This window comes from Ochotona princeps, chromosome 3 (assembly GCF_030435755.1).
Source record: "Ochotona princeps isolate mOchPri1 chromosome 3, mOchPri1.hap1, whole genome shotgun sequence".
NCBI classification, from domain to species: Eukaryota; Metazoa; Chordata; class Mammalia; order Lagomorpha; family Ochotonidae; genus Ochotona; species Ochotona princeps.
This window is the reverse complement of record NC_080834.1, coordinates 34944119-34971525: the sequence shown is the minus strand read 5'-3', so window position 1 is coordinate 34971525 and position 27407 is coordinate 34944119. Positions and strand designations below refer to the sequence as shown.

General features: G+C 51.3%; 1 protein-coding gene across 3 annotated transcripts in view; it reads left to right on the top strand.

Annotated features, from left to right (window-relative positions):
* EVA1C (eva-1 homolog C) overlaps positions 1 to 27407 on the top strand; it is a 70444-nt gene that overhangs the window by 22879 nt on the left and 20158 nt on the right. For all 3 annotated transcript variants that reach the window (XM_058661710.1, XM_058661709.1, XM_012927983.2), the window contains exons 2-4: positions 15139 to 15323; positions 18810 to 18933; positions 26157 to 26309. In XM_058661710.1, the coding sequence (XP_058517693.1) occupies positions 15139 to 15323; positions 18810 to 18933; positions 26157 to 26309 (462 nt within the window). The remainder of the gene's footprint in view (positions 1 to 15138; positions 15324 to 18809; positions 18934 to 26156; positions 26310 to 27407) is intronic.

Below are 27407 nucleotides of genomic sequence, written 5' to 3'. Positions count from 1 at the left end.
TTCTTGCTCATGTGCCAGGCTAGGAAGTGACAGGTAGCTGGATCACTGCCATGCACATGGGAGACCCCATTGCAGCTCCTGGCTCCTGCCTTCTGGCTTCAGCCTGGCCTTGCCTTGCCTCTGACTGTTGCAGGTGTATGGGGAATGAGCAGAGGAGGATGAGCTCTGTCTATGTGTTCATCTCTGCCTTTCCAATAAACAAGGTAAATGAGACAGGGGTTGCAACGCTCTGGCTCACTCCAGGGTTCTACCTTTCTCTCCTCTGGGACTGATAAATGCCCAGTTGCCCTCAGGAACTGTTTCCATTAAGATGAGGCTCAATTTGACCCTTTGTAGTCACTCAGATACATTGCTCATCTCAGCTCTGCTTGATTCTTACTGTTTCAAAGCAGCGTAGGAGAACGTGTCGGTCAAAAGCAATGCCGTGTTTCTGCTGAACCTACTGCACAGCTTGAAGCCGCTTTTCATCTAAACCCGTGGTCACAGTCTGGCTTTTGTTGGAGGGAGCTGGCTGAGGTGGAGAAGGGTGTGTTTGTTTTGTATACCTGTTGCTGCCGGACCCCTGCTGGCCCCTTGCAGGTGAGTGGAGCTGATTGAGCTTCACCTGGGCTCCCCAGAGACCACAGGAGAAACGTGGCCTTGTTGTGCTGGCGGTGGCCAGGATGGATTTCGGTCCCCGACTTCTAGTTCCCTCCTTCATATCGCTAGAGAAAATAGTACATATGGGGAAGAATCATGAGCTTGAACTTCTGCAGGTTGCTGGCCCTGGGAGGAGCAGTGGTCAGGGATGGAGCTGTTTGTGCTCCTCCTAGACCACACAGGGAGACGCTGGAGTCCCTTAACTCCTCATGGCTAAGCGTGTGTCCTTATTTGGAGATGGAGTCACTCGCTGGAGGTGATCAAGTTCCAGCAACGTTGCTTGGGTGGGCCTGGTCCAACAAGCCTGTGTCCTGTGAGTTCCCGGGGGGAACCTTGGATCCAGAGACGTGAGCACCCAGAGGCCTCCACGTGGAGCCTGCAGCTAGGCTGGCTTGGGTCAGCTGGGAGCCAGGGGCAGTGCTGGAAATGGCTCCATGTCAGACACCCGGCCTCCGCAGTGTGAAATATCCCCTCTGTGTTCTAGGCCACCCAGGCCGCTCGTGGCAGCTCTCAGACCACAGTAGAGAAAGCAGAATTCTGATTACATCACAGGTAACTGCTTGTTTCAAGTTTCCATACCATCTTGCCCCTCATTTCTATTTCCACCTTCATTTTTTAAAAGGATTTGTGTATATACTTGATAGACAATGCAGCACACATAAAGAAATGCTCCACCCACTGGTTCACTTCTCCACATTTCCATGACAACCAGGGCTCCTTCAGGCCAAAGCCAGAAGCCATGGCCTCCATGCAGGTCTCTGGTGAGGATGGCAGGGAGCAGGTACCTGACCCATCACCTGCCACCTTCTGGGATGTGCATTAGCAGGAAGCTGGACTGGAAGAGGAAGTGGAGACTCAAGCCAGGCACTGTGATTTGGGGATGCAGGTGTCACAGGCAGCCACTTTTACCGACCAGATTACCCACCCCTCCGTCTTTGCTTGGCGGCACTGGGAGCCTGAACACCTAGCTCAAGGTCATGTGCATGAACAAAGCCGAGCTTTCTGCCTCTGGTTGTAATCACACTTCACGCATCCCTCCTCTGGCTCCTTTACTGGTCCTATCCCTTAAATGTCTGCGGTCCCCAGGCTTCTGTGGTTTCTCCCGGGCCTCAGCCGCACCTGCTGGTCTCCCTTCCCCAAGGGTCCTCTCCAAGCCTCTGACCTGGGACACCACCAGGCTGCCCCTCAGGGTTGGCAGGCTCAGCTTGTTCCAGAACACAGTCATTAAAGCTCTTTCTATCTTTTTAAAAATATTTATTTATTGATTTGAAAATCAAAGTTATACAGAGAGGAGGAGACAGATACACACACACACAAAGACACAGAGAGAGATACAAACATCTTCCATTAGCCTGTTCACTGTGCAAAAATCCACAACTCAAGTAATTGAGCCATCATCACTGCCTCCAAGGATGTGCATGAGCAAGAAGTGAGATTGGAAGCTGACGTGGGACTATAGTATGCTATATGGGATGCAGGCATCCCAAGGAGCAGCTTAACCCATTATGCCACAAGGCCCATCCCTAAGGGTGCTCTTTGATACTGGATTTCCCAGGCGAAGGGCAGCACCAGCTCCAAACTTGGAGGTATCCCTACCTCCCTCTCAGCCTCTGCCACATGTCGCCACCAGCTACTCCTGCTGACCCCACAAAGGCACCTCTGTCTTATTATAATGTGCAAGAATCGTTGCAGGATGAAAATGTGGACCCTTTGTTTGAAACCCAGAGGAAAAGCACTATTAAAGATACTCCGATAGAAGCTTGCTCCCTTTTCTCTGTGGTCTATTTGTCATGTTTTTCTTTTTACTATCTAGTGCTCTTCCAAGCCAAGACAGATATAAACACTTTGAAGAATCAGGGTGGGTTTGAATTTTTTCATCTGCATTTTTCTTTCTACCAATCCAGTTGCTGATGGAAATGTAAGAGCATTTCACTAGCATGTGAGATCACAGGACCAACATGGTGGTTGCTTCACACCTCAGCTTTGTTCTCACTGCAACAGTGAGAAACCACCTATTGTTGGTTTCAATCTGTGTCCCTGTCCCTTCTCTCCCCACCTTCTGACTCTTTGGTTTAATGGGGTGTGAGAAAAAGAGCTGTGGCTTGCTCCCTCTTCCCTCACCGTCCGTGTCATCATTTTCAGCATGTGTTTGCCAATATGGCAACTGATAGGGCTAAGAAAGGATGGGGCAGGAGCTGGTGCTGATCCTGGTGCTTGAGATGGGAAATTGGGGCACCTCATCCTGTACCAGTACCTGGGTTCGATTCCTGACTCCAGCTTCCTGTGCGTGTGCACCCAGCAGGCAGCAGGCGGTGGCGAAAAAGAGCTCTCAGAGGAATAAAGCTGCCCGGGCCCTGGGACTACTCAATGAAGCTGGGTCGGCTATAGGAGGTTTGTTTGTGGCCTGGGGAATGAAGTTCAGGGCAAATGTGGAGCTTACAGCCCACCCGGCCTTCTTATGGAGTCTGCACCTGCCCAGGTAGCCTGTACTGGTTATGAGATGCCCCCAGGTAGCCATGCTGTGACTCCTCCATATACCGAGGGCATGTCAAGGTCACAGAGGCTGGGTAACCTGTCCTAAACCCTCCACAAAGCCCAAGAGGAGGCCGTAACAGAACCAGGATCACCCATCCTGTACCCTCAACGAAGCCTCTCCGAAACATTGTTTACCACTGCTTCCACTCTGAAACTTCTAGGCTCTGGCTTGGATCCCTGCTTAAAGTGAGGACAGCAAACCTGTCCTCTCTCCTACAACCACCTTCAGAACTGCACCTCCAGAATTTTTTTTTAAAGATTTATTTTTTTATTGGAAAGCCAGATATACAGAGAGCAGGAGAGACAGAAAGGAAGATCTTTTGTCTGATGATTCACTCCCCAAGTGACCACAATGACCAGAGCTGAGCTGATCTGAAACCAGGAGCCCGAAGCCTCTTTCAGTGTCCCATGTGGGCACAGGGTCCCAAAGCTTTGGGCCGTCCTCTGCTGCTTTCCCAGGCCACAAGTAGGGAGCTGGATGGGAAACAAGGCTGCCGGGATTAGAATGGCGCCCATATGGGATCCTGGTGTGTGAAACGTGAGGACTTTAGCTGCTAGGCTACCGCACAGGGCACAATTTTTTTTTTTTGAAGGCTGGTGCTGTGGCATACTAGTTGTAAGTCTCTGTCTGCTAGAACTGGCATCCCAAATAGGCACTGGTTTGTGTCCTGGCTGCTCCATTTCCCATCCAGCTCCCTGCTGATGGCCTGGGAAAGCAGTGGAGGAAGGCTCAAGACATTAGACCCCTTCTTCCATGAGGGAGGCCTGGAAGAAGCCCTTGGCTCCTGGATTTGGATTGGTTTAGCCGCAGCCATTGTAGCCATCTGGGCAAGTGAAACAGCAGTTGGAAAATTTCTGTCTCTCTCTCTCCTTTCACATAAAAATAAATATTTTTAAAAAGATATTTTTTGGTGGGTTTATAGACTTATTTACCAAAAAGCACCAACCTTCTAGTCTCGGGGGGGGAAAAGACAGCATTATCATGAGTGGTTCAATTACTGTGTGATTTTCTAATTAACTGAGTAAAGCCCTCGAGCCTCAGTTTCCCCCTTGATCATCCCACACATCCTGCAGGTGGGTAGAGAGCAAGGAGCTGCCCAGAGTTGAAAGGCTGTCGTGGGGGGTGGGTGACATCCGGCATCTTGCCACACCCGCCGCTGTGTCTGGGTTCCTCCAGCTCTGTGGGTTCCTTCTGGTTGGTCCCAGCGATGCCGTGTGTCTTGGAGAGCCTTTTGTGGTGGCCTCAGAGACAGCCACTCATTGGCCACACTCCAAGCCCCCAAAACCAAGTGTTGATTTTGTATCTGAGTGCTAAGTACTGGTGCAAGTCCCATCAAGTTTGGGTTTCCTTCAGCAAGTGGCCCTGTCGCTTGGCGGAATGACTGCCTGTCCCAAAGAGAAGGAAGAGTGACCCACTGAGATGCTGGGGAACAAACAAGGATCAACCTGCATGTCAGCCATGTGGGGTTCTAGGGTGACTTTCAGAGCTGGTACCTCATTGCCACACAAGGTGCTCAGTTTTATAGGGGTTGGAATCTTTGGTGGAAGACATAAAGTAGCTCCTGTCAGACCTGTTGGAAACGCGACGGTGAATGTAGTCTCGGCTTATCAGTCGGGGCTGGCATAGTACATTTCAGTGATTTTTGATTGATTGGTTAGCATTCTTCTCTCTGTCTTTGCACACACACACATATGCATATGTATACACGCAACATGATTCTGCAGCCAGAGATACAATCAACCACATCTCCAGAATATTATAAAATTGGACTGGTATATCGGGTTAAGTCAGCATCTCTAATGCTGACATCTGTATGGGCACTGTTCCTGTCCCAGCTCAAGTCCTGGCTGCTCCACTTCCCATCAGCTCCCTGTTAATGCTGCTGGAAGAGTAGCAGAACCTGGTCCAAGTGCTGGGGTCTCTGACACCCATGTGGGAGACCCGGATGAGCATCATGCTCTTGTCTTCAGCCTGGCCCAGTCTCATCTGTCATTTGTTGCTTCTCTCTGTGTAACTGCTTTCCAAAGCCATAAATACATCCTAAAATATCTAAATAACTTAGAAAAAGTTAACCCATCCTGCACACATACAGACCTTTTTTTTCCTTGTCATTGCTCCCTAACCGATGCAGGAGCACTCTGTGCACGTGGTATTTTCACTGTTCTGGATATTATAGACAATCTAGGGATGCTTTGAAAAAATGTGGGAGGATTTGTGTGTGGGTTATATCCCCAAGTGCCACTGCTTCATGGGAGGGACTTGTGTATCTGTGGGCTTTGGTGTCTGCGGAAAGTCCTAGAGCCATCCTCCAAGTTCTCAGGAAAGGCAGCTGAGTGAGTGGGAGCATGTGCACGCATGTTTGTGCATATGTACATATGTGCATAAACATGTATGTGCTCATGTGTGTATGTGTCTGTGCATAAACATGTGTGGGCCATGTGCATGTATGCCACACTGTGTGTTATGTATTTCACAGAGAAATCTTGACATCCCGAGGGATACAGGTTGCTGTTGAAGAAGGAGCAGCACCTGCTGGGCCCTTCTTTGTCTCTGTCTGCTCTTGCTTTGCTGATCTCCTGACCATCTCAGTCTTTCATTCTAATGTGATTCACTCATGGCCCTCCTACTCTATGTCAGACTTTTTGTAGATGTGAGGGACAAAGCAGCCAGCAAAACAAAGTCCCCGTTTACCTCCAGAAGGGGAGAGCAGCCTCTCTGCCTCCCCATGGTTGAACATAGCAGGGTCAGGGTGGTGCAGCAGGAGCTCCGGCATCCCATGGAGTGACCAGGAAAGGCCTGCCTGATGAGGCTATGTCTGAATGAAGGAAGGAATAGAGGAGGACCTGGATACCTGGAGGAAGATACTTAATGGCCGAGAACACAGCAAAGATGATGGCCAAGAGACAGGGAACAGGGCCCCTTGGGGCTAGAGCCCAATGTGGGGCACGAGGTGGACAGGCTGCAAGGGGCCCCCAGGTGAAAAGGAGCTGAGACTTTGAATGAGCTGGAAAGCTGTACGATGGATCAACATGTGTAGACGAAAGCCTAGGGACACACAGGTTGCACACGTGCGCGTGTACACAGAAGGAGCCCATTTGAAATCTGTCTGATGCTGTGCAGGGAGTATGGGCTCCATACGTCAGAGGCCGTGTACAGAGGGAGGAAGGAAGGGGAGGGAAGGTGATAGAAGGGATGGCTGGTAGGGGGTAGCACAAAGCCGTGTTCAGGGCCAGAACCCAAACTCCAGGGGCAGCAGGGCAAAGTGCCCTGTACGTGGGTCACAGTAGCCATGGCTGTTATGTGGCACTCCCCAAGGAGAAAATCCAGGGAGGGATTGGCCTTGTGACACAGCAGCTACAGCTGCCACTTGCAGTGATGGCATCCATATCGATTCTTGGCTGTGCCACTTCCAACCTGGCTCCCTAGTAATATGCCTAGCAAAGCCACGCAGGATGATCCAAGTGCTTGCTCCTGTCTCAGCCATTGTAGCCACTTGGGAAAGCAAGCAGCAGATTGGAGAGCTTTCTCTCTCTGGAATGTATACATATATATATATCTATATCTGTATATACACAATATTTATTGTATTTATTTGAAAGACAAAGTGACAGAGAGGGAGGGAGAGAAGAGAGAGACCTGTACTGTAATTCATTCCCCAAATGGCCACTAACAACCCAGAGTGTGCCAGGCTGAAGCCACAAGCCATTTAGGTCCCTCACATGTGTTACAGGGATCCAAGCACTTGGGCCATTCTCTGTTGCTTTTCCAGGAGCATTAGCAGGGAGCTTAATCAGAAACAGAGCAACTGAGACTCAAACCAGCATTTGTGTGGGATACTGGCATCATAGGCGGTGGCTTAACCTGGTGTGCTACAATGCTGGCCCTGGAAATTCTGGAATGTACTAGTCACATTCACTTAGGGATTTCTTTAAATGCTTTTGAAATGACATGTGTGGAAGGAAGGCTTGTGCATTTTATGTGCTTGCAAATACAGAAGTGTCGTGATTTGCCTTAAAGAAAAGGCAAGTGGCTGTGTTTGCTGAGAAAGTGTCTAAGAAACTGGACCTCAGGAATTTGCAGGCTGTGCGGGATAGAAAGAGAAAGTGGCAGACTGTTCCAGCTCGGCTCCCAGTCACTGCGCTTCCAGGAGCTTTCTGCTTGTTTCTGTTTAAGTTGCATCTGCTGCACCTTTAGGCCCCAGGGGCTAATGGCTTATGGCATAACCCTTTCGGTGAACCCGAGACTCCTTCAGAATAAGTCCTTAGCGGTGGTTCTATAAAGTATAAAAGCAAATATCCATTGTATTTTTCTCGTTGATACCAGGGTCCTTTAGCCTAACCTAGGAAAGCAGTGGGTTTGGGGTTCTCCTTGCCCTTCTCCATCTCCTCTCCATCTCGCCCCTCATGGGTAGAAAGGGCTTCAGCAAGTTCATGGGGACAGGTGTTCAATGCCACAGTTAAGGTGCTGCTAGGAATGCCCGTATGTCATGTCCCAGTGCCTGGGTTTGAATCCCATCCTAGGTTCCTATTGAGGAACACCTAGGTGGCAGCAGGTGTCGAGTAGCTGGGATCCTGCCAGCCACGTGGGAGACCTGCGTGGAGTTCCCAGCTTCAGCTTGGCCCAACCCCAGCCATGGTAGGTGCTTGGGGAGTTAACCAGTGGACAGCGGACTCTTAGGAGTCCCTCACTGTGGTTTCAGCCCTGGTCAGGTTCTCAGTTCACCTGCTCCGCCCCTCTGTTTTGGGACCAGAGTCTGAGCTGCACCATTTGGAACATCTTTCGGTCGTCCCTACCCTCCTAGGAGGCCGCTACCCTCTGTAACCTAAGGAACAGGCTCTAATTCTCTTCCCCATGAGTCTCCACACTCAGCTTCTTTATGCCAAATACAGCTTGGACTTGGGTCTCACTTCACTGCAATCCTTATGCCTCTAGGCGAGAGATGCTGGGACCTGGGCTTTTCCTGCATCCTACGGAACACTGACTGACTCATGCCTCTAAACACACTCCCAGCACACAAGAGAAAAACACCATGTTTGGAAAAGGACCTCAAGCGTGTAGCAACACCTCGCAGCCTTTGTGAATAAAAGGGTGTGGTTCCCCATCTAAAGAATTGGTGAGCGCAGGGCACCACTTTATTGCTTTTTTTTTTTAAGAGAAGGGGGAAGCTTAATAATTGAATTCCATTTTCTTCCCAGAAGTAAGGTTGTGAGATTGCAGCCCGCCCCCGCACCTGGAGAGCTTGGGCACAAATGCAGGGCAAGTGGCTGAGATTCTTGAATCCTGTGCTGAGCGTGACTCAGGCAACGGTAGCGTCAGCAAGCTGGAGAATCCTGCATCACATGGGAGGGCTGCGGCTTCAGAGGAGATAAGGGAGAATTTACAGCCCAGTTTGGAATTTCCTGAATATTAGTGACTTAATCACTGGAAAGAAAGAGACCTTCATTATTGGAGAGAAAGAGAGAAGAAGGAAGGGAGGGAGGAAAGGAGGGAAAAAAAGAAGGAAGCAGAGAAAGAGAAAGAAATTAAAGAAAGAAGTCTTGATTATTAGGAAGAAAGAGAAAGGGATGGAAGGAAGGAAGGGAGGGGAAAAGGAGAGAGGAAGGGAGGAGGGAGGGAAGAAGGGAGGGAGGAATAAATGGAGGGAGGGAGGGAGGAAGGGGAAGAGGGGCCCCATAATGACCCTTTTGGGACAATGGGGCAGCCCTGGCTGGGTGCTGTCTCTGAGCTGGTCACCTGACATGCTTGCATCATCACGTTCAGAGCCAAGGAGGTGACTGGGCCTCAGGCTTGCTTGGAGACAGCCCTTCAGCATTGCCTCCCGTTGGTGCTCTCTGCTGGTGAGCGCCATAGTTTGGTTGTAGGGACAGGGATCACCAAATGAGGTTGTGGGGATCAGGAATCCTGACTGGGCTCGGAGTCCAGGTTGTTGTTTTGCAAGGAGGGGAGTACAACCAGGAGGTGTCGCTTGAGGTGGACACAACAGCAGGGTTTCCTGCAAGGCGGGGGGACAGTGGACACTCTCCCATGCAAGGGCACAACCTCAGGGCTGAGAACTGCCCTCCTCCGGGCTGCGGTCAGCCTTGTGTAGGGTAAGGCAGCAGTGCTGGCAGGGAGGGTAGCTTGAGAGAAGTCCTGGAGGAGACAGCAGGATGTGGGCGTGGGAGGAGACTGCAGGGTAAGTGGCGCTCCAGCACTGATGGCAAGCAAGCATAGCTGCATGAGGACTCCTAGGTGAGCTAAGTCTTCAGCCATGCTGAACTGACTTGGAAGCTGACAGGATTCAGGTGGTGCACTTGCCTCGGGTGTGGAGCTAGGGACCCCTCCTGTCATTTGATGATCACAGAGGTGAGATCTTCAGCAGAGCGTGGGACTCTGTTCTGAGAGGGCACCCTGCCAGTCACACCCCTCCCAACCCAGTTTGAACCTTGCTCCTGGACTTTCCAAGACTCTGTCCCCTCCTCTGCATCCCTGTCCCGCTCATAATGAGCGGATGGGATGTCGTCCGTGTTAGATGTAGCTCTTGGCCCAGGGTCATACTTAAAAGGGCTCAGGTAAATATTCCTAAGGAGGGTGCATCTCACAAAAAAAAAATGCTTCAAGTCAAAAAGCCTACAGGGCAGGAGGGAGTGGCAGGGCAGGGGAGTCGGTGGTGTGCCTTCTCTGCCTCCCCTGGAGTTCCAGCACACAGTGGCATGTTTGTGGCCCTGAGAAGTCCCACAGGGAAGACCTGTGTTGAACTTGGGGCCTTACCAGCTGGTTTTGCCATAGAGCCTTCTCTCTGCATAACACCTGCTACTCCCATAGGACACTTAGACAAAATCAGTCCTTCAAAACCGCCTGGATTAATTTTTATATACATGGGTTCTGCCTGTAATTGCAGTAAGGACCACCACCAGTTCACCCCTGACACACAAGTATCCCTGCATCTTTGGAAGATAACAGCTCCTGCCATCCTCATGGTTTATTTTCTAGGAGCTTTGCCTACTTTTCAAAAAAAGATTAATCTATGTAAATCTTTACAAGAGAGAAGGAAAGAGAGAAAGCTATTCCATTCGCTGATTCACTCCTTAAATGGTCGCAAAGGCTGGAGCTGAGCTGATCCAAAGCTTCTTCCAGGTCTCCCATGTGGGTGAAGGATCCCAAAGCTTTGGGGGCATTCTCTGCTTCTTTCCCAGGCCACAAGCAGAGAGCTGGATGGGAAGTGGAGCAACTGGTTCATGAACAGCGTCCATATGGGATACTGGCACTTGCAAGGCGAGGATTTAGCCACTGAGCCACCGCACTGACCTCCCTCCCACCCTCTTTTTTTTTTTTTTTAAACCAACTGTGACAGCACACATCTACTTGCAAACGCAGAATTAGCCTGTAAGATCTCAGGCTGAGACAGTTAAGAAATAAAGCATTTTTGGCTGATCCAACATGATGGAGAATTTGATCCAGAGAGAATAATTCACACAACAGTTGCATTACTGGTTGTTTCTTCAAAAGGTTTTCTGCTAAACCAGCCAAGGGGCGTGGGGGAGCTGAGGAGTGCACTGACTGTGCAGCACGTGGCAAAGCGCGTGTTTGTGTGTGCCCCAGGGTAGTGGATTTGCCTGGGGAAGGGCATCCAATGGGGAGCGGCTCATCTGTGGCCTACCCTTTGTTCAGAGACAACCTTGGCAGCCTGCCCCACCCTACTTCCTGCCCTCCCCTTGCAAGACACCTAATCCACGAGGCAACCTCAAGCTCAGGTCTGGGGCCTACGTTTCCTGCAAACGTCTCTCTGTGCTTCAGTCCTCTCCCATGGCCAGGCTTCAGCATTGCCATCACCAGGAATGCTTCATCTTCCAATGACTGTTGCAAGGGGGTGGGGGGCGGCGTTGTGGCCTGGAAGGTTAAGCTTCTGTGATCCCAGCATCGCATGTGGGCACTGATCCACTGATCGGAATCTGGGCTGCTCCACCTCTAGTCCAGCTCACTTGTTGCTGCACTTGCGGAAGCAACAGAAAACAACCCAAGTGCTTGGGGCCCCACACCCACATGGGAGACCCAGCTAAAACTCCCAGTTTCAGTGGCCTAGCAGTCTAAGTCCTCACCTTGAACGTGCTGGGATTCCATATGGACACCGGTTCTAATCCCGGCAGCTCCACTTCCCATCCAGCTCCCTGACCCTGTACCCGTGTAAGAGACCTGGAGGAAGTTCCTGCTCCTGTCTTCTGCCGTTGTGGTCACTTGGGGAGTGAATCATTGGATGAAAGATCTTCCTCTCTGTCTCTCCTCCTCTCTGTATATCTAACTTTGCAATAAAAATAAATAAATCTTAAACAAACAAACAAACAAAACCCTCCCAGTTTCTGACTTCTGCCCCAGCTGTGGCAGCCATTTGAGGAGGGAACCAGTGGATAAAAAATCTCTCTTTCTCTCTGTATTCTCCTTTCTGTAACTCTGTCTCTCCAGAAAATAGTTTTTTTTTTTTTTTCAAGTGATGTTTGGGTACAGGCTTCTGGCTCCTGTAATTGTTCACCTTAACCTTGGTGGCCACAAGTGGACACCTGAACCTTGAGGTTCCCCACTCCTTTCCTTCCTGAACTGAGCCTACTAGCCATCATTTCAAGCAACCTCTTGCAAACACTCCCTTCCAACTTGTGCTGGAGTACAGTGTACAGTAAGAAATAATTTGTGTTTGACTTGGAACTCGTGTGTTTTTACACACACATACACACATCTACTCAGTGCTAGGGTCTGAACGCTCATGTCCCTCTAAAATTTCTATGTTGGAAATGAGGCCATAGGATGATGGTGTTGGAAAGTGGCTTCTCTGATGACGAGGCATGAGGGCACACCGTCCCCACTCAACTGCAGGTGGGACTAATGCCTTTATAAAAAGAAGCTTCATGCATAGGTGTTAGCCACAGCCCTTGGGAAGCCTGCACATGCTGTTTGAGTGCCTCGTTCAAGGGTTGGTTCCTCTTCTCTCCACCTGACTTCCTAATAGGGCCGACCCTGGCAGGCAGCAGGCCCAAGGAGCTGGTGCAGTAAGCAACACAAGGCTTGCTTTAATTGTCTAAAAGGATTGGTGGGATACTTGCAGGTGAAGTTTGGTTTGCTTTTTTTTTTTTTCTTTTTTTTTAGGATTTATTTTTATTTATCTGAAAGGCATAGCTAGAGAGAGAGAGACTAGAGAGATCTTCTATCTGCTGGTTCACTCACCAAATGATGGCAGTGACCAGAGCTGGGCCAAGCTGAAGCCAGGACCCTGGAGTTTCTTCTGGGTCTCCCACATGGATGTAGGAGTTCAGCTTGGGCAATCCTCTGCTGTTTTCCCAGGCCAATTAGTAGGGGACTGGATTGAAAGTGAAGTAGCTGGGACTCCAACTGGCACCCATATGGAATGCCAGGGCTGCAGTCAGTGGCTTAACTAGCTACACCACAGCACCAACCTTGGTTTCTACTCCACCCCCCCAAGAGAAAATCTTTTCATTTCTACTTACTAAAATGTGTACACAAATAACGTAAATTTTAAAACTACGTACAAACTGTACATGAACTTTTGCAAGGAAAAGGTGTGCCCACTGATCAGGCCTGAAAGCAGAGCCTGAGCAGCTTCCCTAACTCAGTCCCCTCCCATCCCTCACTCCTCCCAATGGCAGTGCTTGGCCTGGCGAGCCATAGGTGTTCTGTGTGTGCTTGCCTCTTAGACACTTTTAAACACAGATTTATCTTATCTATTTGAAAGTCAGAGTGACACAGAGAGAGGGCAAAATAGAGAGAAAAACACCTTCCATTCACTGGCTCCCTACCTGGTTGGCCCTAACAGCCTGGATTGGGCGAAATTGAAGTCAGGAGCCAGGAACTGTAGCTGGCTCTCCTATTCAGGTGGCAGGGGGCACAAACCTTTGGGCCATCTTCCAATGCTTCTTTAGGAGCATTAGCAAGGAAGTGGCTCAGAAGTGGAGCAGCTACAACTTGAACTGGTGCTCAGATATGGGATGCCAGCAAGGCAGACAGTGGATTCAGTTGCTGTGCCACGGCACCAGCCCCTTCATAGCAAAATGGAATGGAATATACAGTGTCCCATACACATCTCTCCCCCAACACACACACACACCCTCAGGTCTCCGCGACATCATCAAACCACAGGGATGCCTTGGCGTTGGCTGGTGAGTCTGAGAAGCGGTGCTTCCCATCAGGGTTTGGTCCCAGTGTGGCACGTTCTTGGAGTTTGCACAAATGGGTGTGAACTTGCATCCACTGTTCCATGCACAGCAGTCGCACTGCCCTCAGCAAGCTCCATACCCCATCTCCCTCTCCCTCCTACCCCCTAAATCCCGGCAGCTGCTGCACTTTTCTTATTGGCTCCCATGGTTTTGTCTTTTCCAGGATGTCTCAGAGTTGGAATCACTCGTTGTGTGATTACCCCTTCAGACTGGCTTCTCTTGCTTCTTAATGGGCATGCAAGGTCCCTCTGTAGCTTTTTGTGGCCTCATAGCTCATTTATTTTTGTCACTGATGGAGGCACAAGCCGTTGCAGGGGAGAGGGACTGGAGCAAGAGTAGGTGACGAAGCACCTTTTGGGCACCTGTGCCATGTTAGTTCCCATGCTGGGAACAGCACTCTCCTCTGCCTGTGGGAGCACATGGTGGTGGCGATGACAGGCGGGACTGTCACCCACACGCCCATGCCTGGGGTTTCTTCACCACTCATGTTAGACTTTGCTTGGACCCGTGAACTTGCTCAGGGAAGCTCATGGTTATTCTTCTGGTGGTTTTCAATGAGACAGCCCACATGCGGGCTGTTTAGAGTCTTCATCTTCGGGCCGTTCTGGATGGCCTCAGGGGACAGTGCCAGGCCTGGTTCTGTCCATCCCCCTGGCCGTGAGTTTGGGGGAAGTTCTGGGGGTTGTGTTTGAGAGCCTGATTTTCAGCATTGCCTCATAGAAATTGTGAAACCTACACAGGCATGACTTCAGCACAGGCTGCTTATGTGGAAAGCTAGCAGTCATGCCTCAGCCCTGCCTCACATTCCCTCCTCCCCATCGGAGGCCAAGGCCTGCCAAGCCTGTCTCCCACACACCTCAGGCAGAAAGTCCCTGGCTGTGCTCCCAGTGACCTTGATGTTGACCCTGGAAGGTGGAAGAAGGCAGAAAGGAATCCACATTTTGTATGAACCCTCATTCCTCTTTGCTGAGAAGTGGTGCAGTTCTACCCTACCCTTTTTGCCCCGTTGAATCCCCTGTACCTATCGGGCCATTTCCATGGCCCCCTAGAGAGAAACCTGCAAGGAGGCCCAAGACAGCTTTCCACAGGGCTGCTGCAAAGAATGGCTTTAGACGTGGACAGCTGTCTCCAGTGTCACTCCAGCCCTACGCACGTCTGCACCCACCTCGCTTCCAAAGCAGGCCACATTCTGAGGGTCCTGGTGCACATGTGTGTGAGAACCAGTGCTGACTGCCTGTCCCCTGGCAATGCAACATACATCTTTACCACCACCGCTTGCTTTCTCCAGGGGTGTGAGAGGCAGGTTGTCCCAAGCAATCTCCTGAAACCAAACTGCATCCTTGTACCCTAGGAACACGTGGCCTTGACAGTGGCCAGATCAAACGAGTGTCAGGACAAGCATGGTCTTGCCCAGGGTGGGGAGCACCCACTCAGAATATTCTCTTGCAAGCCAGGGCCTTGGTGTTTTCTGCCCAGGAAAGAATTTCCCCAGCCCACCCCTGCCCTGCAACCCTTAGATTGGACCAACCCCAGATTTTGGGTTCTGCATATCAACTCTCAGACTAGGCAGGAGATCCCCCATTTACACAGGGAACTGCTATGGAATCTACTCTGCCCCCTGCTCCCTGTTATTTCCTCTAGAAACCCCTTCCCACCCAAGGGGAGGCAATGGATGCCTGCTCTCCCCTACCCCACATTGCTCCAGCACCCAGGAAGAATCCATGAGTTCCTGGGCCTCTTGTAACCCAGCTGCATGTTTTTCAGGCTACCTAACTAAGCTGCTGCAGAACCACACAGCCTATGCATGTGACGGGGACCACTTGAACCTGCAGTGCCCTCGGCATTCCACCATCAGTGTCCAATCGGCATTTTACGGGCAAGATTTCCAAATGTGTGGGTCTCAGCAGAAGGAAGACCACTTAGCCTGTGTGGCACCCACCACCTTGCAGGTACTGCCTTGCGTAGAAGTGGCAAGATGTTGATGATCTCTCCTCTCTCTCTCTCTCTCTCTCTGTGTGTGACAATGGCACTTGCCTCAAGGCAGACCTACTCCATGAAAATTCCAATTAACATAAATCACCGATTGGCAAGTGAGTATTAGCTGCTTCTCTACCCAAACAAGTTGAGTTAGAAGTCCCACCTCTTAGATGGCTCCATGAGTACACCTGCACTACGACCTTATTCCAGGTGACCCCCTAAAGCCAAGAACAACCTTGTGGGGAGGCAGGGGGTTCCGCAGCTCCCTTTAGTACCCCCAGAAGGGAGGGGGATATTTCACTGGGGACAACAGGTATCTGCCAGACAGAGTTCACAGACTCAAGGAAGGGACATGTCAACATCTGTCTTGTTCATTCTTAGGGCTTGCTTCTGCCTGCAGCTGTAGATACTCGTTGTCATATCTTTTGGGGCTATTAGGAGACACCCTCTGCTGAATTCATCCCTTCCTGGCATGGTATGATAAGCTGGTGCTGGGTAAGCTCCTCTGGCTTGGCACATTTGGAAGACACTTGATTCTTGAGGAGACCATGATGGCAACGTTCCATTTGCCAGTGAACTTGTGCTGTGCCATCTCTGGCTCCTCAACATGCACAACTTGTTGCTCAGGATGACTGTGTGGAATGAAATAGGCATCTCCCAAGTTCCATTTGCGAAGAAGGAAGGGCATTTCAGAGCAGGTGGCCAGAGAAGGGTGAGTTGGAGTTTGTCAATCACAGGAACTAGGGGTAGAGATCAATTTAGCAGGAGAAGTAAGGAGAAATACAACCAGCTTTAAAGGTGTCGGACTCTAAGGCCCAAAGAGGAGAATCACCGATAGTATAGAGCTGTGAATGAGTTTTGTGCTTCTGGCACTGTGTATCAGCTCTCTTCTGACAACCAAAGGCCGGGCAGCCATGTGACTGGCCAGTGTCCCAACCAAGCAGCCCAAAGCAACGCGTTTGCGTGAATTTTTTGCCGTGACTTCCACACCCTGAGGAGTGGCGATGTGTTTCTCCAGGCATTGAGCAGTGACTGGCACTGTGGACCTCACCTTTATGCTCAGTTCTTGCTGTTGAGTACTCTCCAAAAGCTAGAACCCTGTTGGCCTTTCCTGTCCCCTTACCCAACCTCCTGCCCAGCCCAGTCTGGAGCCCAGACCACTCCCTGCCCTCCCAGTGTAGGAAAGGAGCATTGGCCGATGCCCGAAGGGTGGGAGTGCCTATTTAGGGGAAGCATAAACTGGCCTGCTAGTTCAACCAGGCACCCCTGAATGAGATGGGAGTTCCATCTGTCCTACAAGTTAATGTTTGTGATGCTGGTCAGAGCTTGCTTTCCAGAAACTTTCTTGTGGGCTGCTGAACTTTCATCCTGAAATCAAGAGTCCTGCCCTTGGAGGGGTGGTTTGCGGTCCCCCAGGAGCCCAGACGAGGTGCTTCCTGAAGACAGGAAGACACTGACATCCATGAACATAGGAGGTTTCTGCCAACCCCCACCCTGCTCTGCACTTCCCACCACACAGTTAGCACACAGCCCTGCCCGGCTTGGCAGCATGGAGCCGACCAGGGACTTGTGAGGGTTGACTTACTTTAACAGAACCCTTGGCCTCATGCCGCCTCAAGACCCAAGGAGTCTCCCTGGGCATTTTAACCATTATTTATTTGAAAGTGGGGAGAGAGAGAGAGATCTCCCATCTGCTGATTCACTCCCTGAATGACTGCAATGGCAGGCGTAGGCCAGGCTGAAGCCAGGAGCCTGGAACTCCATCTAGGTCTCCCATGTGGACTGCAGGAGCCCAGCTGCTTGGACCATCCTCTGCTGCCTTCCCAGGAGCTTGAACAGGAAGCTGGGTCAGAAGCCGAGTAGCCAGAACTCAAGCAAGTGTTCATGTGCAATGCTGGCATTACATGTAGCAGCTTCACATGCTGTACTACAACACTGGTCCCCTGTCTGAACATTCTTCCTGGTGGACATGCATCTGCCCCAGGCCTGAGGATGGGCTGACACCTAGGGAGTGGGGGGACACCTAACCCTTTCCTGACTCTCTGGGAGCATGGCCCCTTGGAGGCCCTAGTTTCTGTAGGCAAGCCCAGGGCATCTGTGTTTGTCATGGGCCGTGCTGGTTTTGACTGGGAATGGCGGGAACCTGCACAGACACAAGTGCTGGTCCATACATGGGCCCATGGGGGCTAGGTCCAGCAGTGGCCACAGGGCAGTTTCACAAACAGATAAGGGTGTCTCCGGGACAACAGCAGGAGGGAGATGGGGAGAGGGAGAGGAGGTTCAAGGAAAGCTTTTAAACCCAGTGCTCAATGGTTTTTGGCTAAGAATGTCACTCTAGGACCCAGCACAAAAACTCAATCAATTAATCCCCCTTCAAACACTAGGATCCCATATGGGTGCTGGTTTATGCCCTAGCTGCTTCACTTCCCATCCAGCTCCCTGCTTGTGGCCTGGGGAAGCAGTAGAGGATGGCCCAAAGTCATAGGACCCTGCACCTGTATGAAATACCTGGAAGAAGCTGCTGGCTTCAGATCAGCTCAGTTCTGGCTGTTTTGGCTACATGGGGAGTGAACCAGCAGACAGAAGACATTTCTTTCTGTCTCCTCTTCTCTCTGTAAATCTGCCTTAAGAAGAAGAAGAAGAAGAAGGAGGAGGAGGAGGAGAAGGAGGAGGAGGAGGAGGAGGAGGAGGAGAAGGAGAAGGAGAAGGAGAAGGAGAAGGAGAAGGAGAAGAAGAAGAAGAAGAAGGAGGAGGAGGAGGAGGAGGAGGAGGAGGAGGAGGAGGAGGAGGAGGAGGAGGAGAAGGAGAAGGAGAAGGAGAAGGAGAAGGAGAAGGAGAAGGAGAAGGAGAAGGAGAAGGAGAAGAAGAAGAAGAAGAAGAAGAAGAAGAAGAAGAAGAAGAAGAAGAAGAAGAAAGAACATCACTCTACCAGGGAACAGAGGACCTGTAGAGTCTTGGTCAGGGCAAGAATCGGCTTCGTGTTGGCCGGGGTGGAAGGCCGTGAGCTGACAAGGACTTGAATTCCCAGACCATGCCCTGGATCCAGCTGGCTACTTAAAAGGATAAGGAGCCATGACCGTGACTCCTGGCCGCCATGGCCTGCTGAGCTAGGCAGCTAGGGGAGCCTCCTTAAGGGCCCCTGGATAATACCAGCAGGTACCCTGATCTCATCTGTGTCCCCCGAACCCCCACAATGCCTTGCTCCTGTCAAAGGCCTCAGCAGCAATGCCAGCCATGCAGCTGCTTCCTGCTGGGCTTCCACCAGCCCTCCACCCCCAGGGGAAGGCAGGGGGCCAGGGGCTACCCTGTCACCCTCACGCATGTGCTCCAGCCAGGCAGTGAGGCGTCCTCACCTCTCCCTCCCCACAGCCCAGCGCAGTTTGGGTATGGGGTCTGGTGGACATAGCACATGGTATGCTGTTCTCAAGCCTGTGCCTTTTCCTGTCCCCTCCTTCTAGAAGGTGCTGGATGAGTGCCAGAACCAGCGGGCCTGCCACCTTCTGGTCAATAGCCGTGTCTTTGGACCTGACCTTTGTCCAGGAAGCAATAAATACCTGCTGGTCTCCTTTAAATGCCAACCTAGTAAGTAACTTCCACCGGGGATTGGACCGTAGGCTTGGGATGCTCTTCTCTGAGTCCTGCACACTGCAGATGCAGTCACCCGCTGGTCAACAGGAGAGGTTCCTAGGACTATCCGGGTACATGCAGAGTCAGCTTGGGGGGGCGGGAAGAGAGCCAGAGGTTGATGGTGTGTGCACACATGCGCATGCTTCCCTGCAGGTGCCTGAAGGTAAAACATCCTTCCTGATGCTGGAACCGTCAGGAGTGGGGAGACTGCATCCAGGGCTCCTCAGAATGAACACCCAGTGCTGCTTTCCCAGGCTGCTTTGCTGTGTGCCCTTTGTCCTAGAGGATCGGGAGAGCAGATGCCACCTGAGCCACTGGCTCTGACCCTCAGGAGCTGCTTCTCCCATTTTCAGTGCTGGCCAGGCTGTCATGGACTGGGTTTGCTCCCTCAGAGAGTGAGAGAGGACATGGCTGAGCAATGCCTTTTATTCTGATTGTTCTACTTTTCGCTATGGACCCTCATGGTCATTCCAGGGTGCACAGGTCTTTGTGATTAGCCTGTTGCTCACCAGAAATAACCTCACCCTAGGGACTGGGCCATACCTCCCAGAGTGAAGGGCTTCCTGAGAGGCACACATCACATGCTGGGCCACAGCATCACAGCAGCCCAGACAACTGGTTGAAAAGAAATGACAGTAGTGATGGTGCTATGGCATAGTAGGTTAAGCCTCCACATGAGGTGCTGGCATTCCATGGGGACAGTCTGGCTCCCTGTTAATGTCCTGGATAAGCAATGAAGGCTGGTCCATGTCCGTGAGTTCCTCAACCCTTCTGGAACACCCAGAAGAAACCCCTGGGTCCTGGCTTTGGACCAATTCAGCTCCAGTTTTTGCAGCCATTTGAGGAGTGAACCAGAAGATGGAACTATCTTCACTCTGTTTTTTCTCTCTCTGTAAATCTAGCTTTCACATAAAAATAAATCTCTAGAAAATGACAACAATTACGAACCAAAACCCAAGCGGCAACCATTTTTCAAGTTCTCCCTGCATCCCAGCACAACCCATTTTTGGCTTTAGTTCCCCGACCATTCTTGTCTGAGCCCAGCATTCCTGAGACCCTGGTGCCCTAGGTCTTGTGGCTTTCACTGACTACCCAGGTCTCTGTGGCACTGGTTGACTGTGCATGTGCAGTCACACTCACTCACACACTCAGACACCCACATGCATGCGTGTGCATGCATGCTATTATACCACATGCATGACACACATGTGGTCAGATGCCTGCCTTCATAGAACACATGGTAGCTACACACGGTCACACCACGTACACAATGGACATGCTCACTATCACACACACATACACTATCATCCAACATGCATGGTAGTCACACACACTCACACATACACTGTCACGCTACATGCTCAATGGATACACAGGTCATCACATACACCTTTGTACAACATGCGAGCCAGTTGTACACACACCTTGACATAACACACCATTGCGTAAACTGTCACACATACCATTGTGCCTTATGGTGTCATATCCCCTCACACGTATCCATATGCTCACACCCACACACTCACTTGCACATGCACACTCAACCTTACCCCACACATCACACATGCTCACAATCACCCACTGTGCTCTGGCGGAATGATGATTGGCCCTCCCTCCCTAGAGCAGCCTCTAGAAGCTGTTACCAGCTACTGCCTCTGCCCACAGATCCCAGGGACATTCATCCAGAGCTCCCCCAGGTGTCCCTCCAGGCTGGGTCTCCAGGACTGAGAGCGAGAGCACCTTGGCTGTTCTTAGCTTTGCCTTCTTCTCTCCTCCCATGAACATAGAAAACCCACCCCCTTTTTAAAGTGGCCCTTGTTTCAAATATTAGCAACTGGGGGACTCTAACTCTTTCTTGTGCTAGTCTTTCCTTTTCTTGTATGTTTGACATTTTGCATAATAAAAAGTAGGGAAACCCCAGCCATTGGTCCTCGTAAAGCTGTCTGGGCCCTGGCTCCGTGGCTGCTGGGCCTCAGCCTCCTGACCACAGCATGCAGGTGGCATCTTCATTTTCTTTCTGCACACAGGGCTAAGTGCCTGCTTTACCAGGTGTTGGGTCAGGGGTGTCCTGCAGGGTCTCTCTGTCCTGAGCAGGTGCAACACCCTCTCCTGGCCACCTTGCAATATTGAAACATGAATGGGTCATCCCCTGTCTGTTCTTCTTATGCTTTAGTTTCTGCCCCCTTTGCAAAGAGATTTGCCTTGTCTATCCAAATGCTTGAATGATGACCCCGCCCCAACCTTGTGTCCTCACCCTTCTTGATCACAGCATCTTGCCTTGGGGCTCCTCTGTAACCTCCTATCCCCATCAGAGTGTAAGAATCTTGAGCACAGGGACACTACCCTTGACCATTGTCATTCCAGAGTGTCAGGTGCACAGGGCGTGTATGTGGCGCAATGCTCACCTCGCCGGGGCCAGGTGCTGCATTCAGCCCTGGGGAAACACAGGCAAGCACATCCTAACTAACCAGACTGTACAGTCTAGGAGGCCTTCCGTTTCTGTGGGATCACAGAAGTATGCATAAACTGTTGGGCGGAGACGGGGCTCCCACAGAGAGACACCTGTTCGGCTCTTTGCAAGGAGCTCCTGGGAGGGATTAGTCTCGTTTGGAGAATCGGCAGAGATTTCTGAAGGAAGCCATGGTGATGCTGAGAAGGTAGGGCTGGGGACACAGAAAGTGCACTCCCCACACAGCCTGTGGCTTATGAGCGCAGGGGGTACAGGTACAGACAGTGAAGGGGTGGCTGGAGGAGAGGAGCTGGACAGAGCTCAGGCCAGAAGCTGGGGCAGAACTGGCCCTGGTGGCAAAGAGCTTGGGGGAGCATCTTCAGCAAAGAGTTATGATGAGGTTGTAAAGCCCCGGGGCCTGCCCATGGAGGACGGATGGGGAGCAGCACCCGTGGGCAACCAGGCCCTTGGCAGCCTGCAGCAGGCCTGGCAGGTGGTCCCATTGAGGCCATCAAACACGGGGGTCAGTGACGTGGTCTCCACGTCCTCCCCTCTCCTGGGGCTCCTTTGCTCCCAGCTCCAGGCCATGCAGGACATGGATTGGCCCAAGCCTCCCCTGCCTGCTGCCTCAGTGCCCCAGGGGTGCCCAGAGCCAAGTTTTACTGTGAGAGTCACTTAACCTCAGCTCCTCATGGCTCAACCCAGGTTCTATGAACTTGACTTTGGTGGAGATATTTACACTCAGGAAATGGGCAGACATGGTCAGTTGCAGTGTGACCTTGGGCCATGAGGAGGCAGCAGGAACTTTGCTGCGGCTCTGACACCAGTTGTGAAAGTGAAAGACTGTGACGTTTCTGCCCAGGGCCACTGTCAGGCTAACATGACAGCGCTGCAAGGGAAATGCTTGTCAAGGAGCTGTCAGGGAGCTGAGGCCAGTCAGCGGGCGCTGGTGTGTGAGTCCTTGGAGCTGGCTCAAGGAATCCTAGCTCAGGCTGAGAATGATAGACCGAGGTGGAAGCCAGGGTGGGAGGGAGTGGTGTGGTCTGGGTGCAGACAAGGTAGGGTATATTGTCTGTCGAGAAGGTAAGAGCACAAAATGACCGCCACCTGATGTCAGCCCGCTCTGACATTGGAATACACTGCTGATCATCACTCATTCATTCCCGGATGGTCTCATGCTTAGGAGAGACAGACGTGGGTGTCTCCAACTTGACCCGTGGCGCCAAAGTGCTGAGCGGTCCAGTGGCACCTGTACTTCACATTTTGAATTTGTGTCTTTTTCCTCAGGCCAGTGAAATACCATTCCATCCTCTTTCACACAGTTGGCAGCAGCAGTCAGAAGGGTGTACATCCGGTGCTCGGCTGTGAGCGTTGTGGGTTGGGTAGCACAGCTGGTACAGCAACTGCATCCAACACATTCTAAGCTTAGGTGTTTTCACTTGGCAATGAGTCTGTGGAGATGCGACCCCCTGCTAAGGCAAGGGAGCATCTGGGAGGACACATGCACTTGTTAAGAGTTAAGAGGGAGAACTTCAAGGCTGGTGTCATTTACACTGAGGCATGGTCCTGCCTTCCCACGCACCTGCTACCCGCCCCCCACTCTGTCCCCTCCAGGGCTAAGCCCACAGAGTGCCGGTTACCCCCCTCTGGGAAAGCTGCCCACTCCTCCTCTAAGCCAACACCAACTGAGAACCCCAACCCGACTCTGAAACAAGTTTTCATTCTCTGAGAAAAGCAGCAGTTATGTTAGCCGTCCCGTTGTTTTTCTTGAATCCAGAAATGTCACTCTCGAGTGACCGTGAGTTAGCATATTCCCAGGGAACCCAGTGATTCAACAGTAGCCCAGGAGTATGTAATGAGACACGCTCAGGCCCTGTCTGTTCTAGGAGGTGATTTGCCCATAATCTGGGGACAAAATCGCTGGAGGTTTTGCAGGCAGGTGCTGGGTTACCCTGGGTGGATTATAGCTGGCATCCAGTCTCCTTACAATGAATGGGTTTTAGTCAAAGCGATGTCACTATTAGATGCATTTCACAATGTGTATTTAAAAAGTATAATATTTTAAAATTCCGACCAAAAGAAAAAGAAAAAAGCGTTCCTGCTCAAAAAGTCCCCAGCTCACTGAGATAAAGCTCAGTTTCGTCCCGCCTTTTCCCTCCCGGCTTTCCGACCAGCTCAGCAGCTACAAGGCATCCCAGAGCTAGCCTGCCATCCGTGCTGTCGGAAGGTCGGAAGGTGCGTCAACTCAGCTGGTGGCCAGCTCACGCCCTCTTTTCTGCACTCAAGCGCAGCCTTCACTCAGGCCCTTTGAAGTCAGGCAAGGTTTCGCAGCTTTGTTGGGACCCAGCCGCTTGCGCACGATCTGGGGAGCCTGCACCAGGGCGGATGTGACTCATTTGAAAGAGTCCAGCCCTGCGAAGACCGGGTCAGACTCTGCTGCTTTTAGAGAAACAAAACACAGCTTCGCACGGCTCCAGGTCTCAGCTGTGTGGCGCGCGGGTGGGGCTGGAGCCTCCAGAACCTGTACTTGGCCGGCGCTCTCATTTTCCCTCGGTGAAGTGGGCCTTTCTGGATTAGAGACCATGGGCTTGATGTGAGCCTGTCGTCCACTCTGGGCTCCTGGGATGGGCTTGCGCCGCCATGATCACACCCAGCTGTGCTCCTGATCCGCACAGGATGCGTTCCAAGTCCCCCTCGGGGTTCCAGAAAGTTTGTCCTGTGTATCTGTTTCTCCTCTTCCTGTGTGTCTAGGATAAAGACTTATTGGTCAGTTAGTCATCATAAATGATCAACAATAGAGCCCAGTAATAAAACAGGTGAGGAATACAATAAAACCAGCAGCATCACCACTCTGAGACCCTCATCAACGGAAATAAGGATTGTGTGAACACAATCTGACAGTCGCTCTGGTAACCACTAACTGGTAAGTGACCAGGCAGGTAGCATATGCAGTGTAGATACGCTGGACCAAGGGGAGACTCATGTCCTGGCCAGGTCAGAGAGGGGTGATGAGAGATTTCATCATGCTGCTCAGAAAGGCAGGTGATGTAAAAGGTGTGAATGATTTCTTTCTGCAATTTTGCATTTGATATTTTTGGACTGCCATTGACCTTGAGTGGCTACAGTTGGAGAGAGGGAAACTGTTGTGTTACAGACCAGCATCACTGAAGCTGGTGGTCATCATGATGTCCCCAAAAGCTTTCCCTCGTGCAGTTCAAGTTTGGCCTCATTCCTGCTCTCTCTGTTTTTGGTAGAAAGTTGTGGGAATTGGCCACTTTCAGAAAGATGTGCTTTATATTTGGAAATCACTTTCTTTCACCTTAGATTTTTTTTAATCTATTTGAGTCAGAATTACAGAGAAAGGAGAAACAGAGAGAGAGAGAGAAAGCATCTCCCATCCACTCGTTGACTCCCCAAATGGCTGTAATGGCTGAGGCAGAGCTAGTCCAAAGCCAAGAGACAGGAAGTCCTTCAAGGTCTTCTATGTGGGTGCAGGGGCCCAAGAACTTAGGCCAAGTTTTGCTGCTTTCCCAGACACATTGGCAGGGAGCTAGTGGGACGTGAAGCAGCTGGGACTGGAACAGGTGCCATATGGGACGCTGGTATTGCAGGTGTTGGCTTAACCTGTTATGTCACAATATTGGTTCCTTTCTTTCACCTGTTAAATTTGGAGTTCAGGTGCCATTGACTCTAGGCCCAGGGCTCCAGCCCTGCAGCCCCAGTGTGTGCTACTCATCTAGGCCCAGGGCTCCAGCCCTGCAGCCCCAGTGTGTGCTACTCACCCTTTCCACACTTCGTAAGGCAGGAGCCTTCAAGCTGTTGTTGCAACTCAGCGATAATAATAATTCAACATCTCAGATACATACATAGAATTTTTAAAGATTTATTTATTTTTCTTGGAAAGTCAGACGTACAGAGAGAAGATACAGAATTCCATCTGGGTCACACATTGGGTGGCAGGGCCCAGCACACATGCCACCTTCCCAGCCATGTCAGCAGGGAGCTGGATCACAAGCAGAGCAGCCAGGACTCAAACTGCTACTCGTACAGGATATTGGTATCACAGATGGTGGCTAACCCACAACAACGGACCCTAATTTTTTTTTGAAAAATTTTCATTATTATTGAAAAGGTAGAGTTACAGAAATAGAAGGAGAAACACAGATCTTCCACACACTGGTTCACTCCCCCAAATGGTTACCACAGCCACAGCCAGGACAATTTGATGGCAGAAGCCAAGAGCTTCTTCCAGATCTCCCACATGGGTACAGGGATCCAAGGGCTTGAACCATCTTCCTGTGCTTTCCCAGGCCGTAAGTAGGGAGCTGGATCAGAAGTAGAGCAGCCAGGACATGAACCAGCACCTGTATGGGACACCAGGGCTGCAAATGGAGAATTACTCTATCATGCAGTGGCACCAGCCGTAAGCAGCAATTCTTGATGGGGCAGGGTTTGCTTTCAAATTATCTTGTTCTCTTTAAACTCCCCAATGGGGAAGCAAGTTGTGGAGTTCAGGGTCAGGTTTACCTGTGCTGTCTCTCGATGGGACACATCTTCTTCCCGAAGAGGCTCCCCAAGGCTGGCTGGGGCATCCTGGTAGTCTCCCCTTCCTAGGCCCTAGTCTCCGGGGTAGAGTGTGGGATGAACTGACTGTGTTTGTCCAGTGGGGACGCAGGGCTTGCCTACTTCTTTGGAAGGAAGCTGATGGTGCTGTCTGTGTTTGTTGCAGATGAATTAAAAAACAAAACAGTGTGTGAAGACCAGGAGCTGAAGCTTCACTGTCATGAGTCCAAGTTTCTCAACATCTACTCCGCGACCTATGGCAGGAGGACCCAGGAGAGGGATGTCTGCGCCTCACAGGCTGGGTGGCTCCCCCCGTTTGGTAGGTGTTGTCACCCGGTTATAATCAGGGTATAGGAAGGAAGCCATGCTGGCGGCAGATACCTGCCTTAGAGGGAAGGGCAAGGCCAGAGAGGGACTGCCACATCGCAGGCAGGAGCGTCTCCAAGATCACCTTCCCACATTTGTAAGTTGTGCAGTCGGCCGCACCACGCTGTGATTGAGCCTGATATGTGCAAGATTAAGGTGCAGGGAAGGCACCAGCGGACTCAGACAGAAGCTACCTGCTTGGTGGAGATGACTTTCAGCCCTGGACAGAGGGAAGTCTGTAATGACTTGATGCAGTGGTCAGTCTGTATCCATAGACTCATCAACCACGGACACATCACATCTGTACCCAACAGGTGCAGACTTTTGTCTTTGCCACTTTCTATAAATGACTCAGGCTAACAACTCTCCTTGCACTCAGGCAGCGTTAGGAGTAACCTAGGCAAGAGCTCAAGTGTACAGGAGAGGCTGCTGGGGTCTCTCTCCCTGCTCGCTGCCCCTGTGTTAGGAGAAGGCTAACAACACCTGCACCACTCCAGGTGTCTCCCCTTTCCAGGCTGGCTTCCCTTCCAGGGTTCCCAGGGCCCTCCTCACTGCCCTTCTTAGTGTCCCGCGGGGCTTGCTGGATTGATCTGGTTTCTGAGCCGGAGCAGCAGCCCTCCCAGGTCACAAGCAGAGAGCTGGATGGGAAGTGGAGCAGCCAGGACTCGAACCAGTACCTATATGGGATCCTGGCTCTTGCAGGTGGAGAATTAGCTAGTTGAGCCAACACACCAGCCCAAATTTCTAGAGCTCCTGCAGCCCCGTGCTTTGTCGCATCATAGGGCATGGGAGGACTCCCAGCTCATTGTGACTCTCAGCTTCCCAAGGAAGCTTCAGCCATGCTCCCAACTTTCAGGGGGCACCTACAGGGCAGAACTACACATGTACAGTCACAGACAAGACAGCAGCTACAACAGTAACTCCACATTATGACACTGTGGCCCCTTTGCTTATACAAGACGATGTGCGCTCAACAACCAAAGTTGCTTAGCGACATAATTTTTGGGTAGTGTCTATCTGAATCTTGGGTGGTCCCATGCTGAGGCGTTCT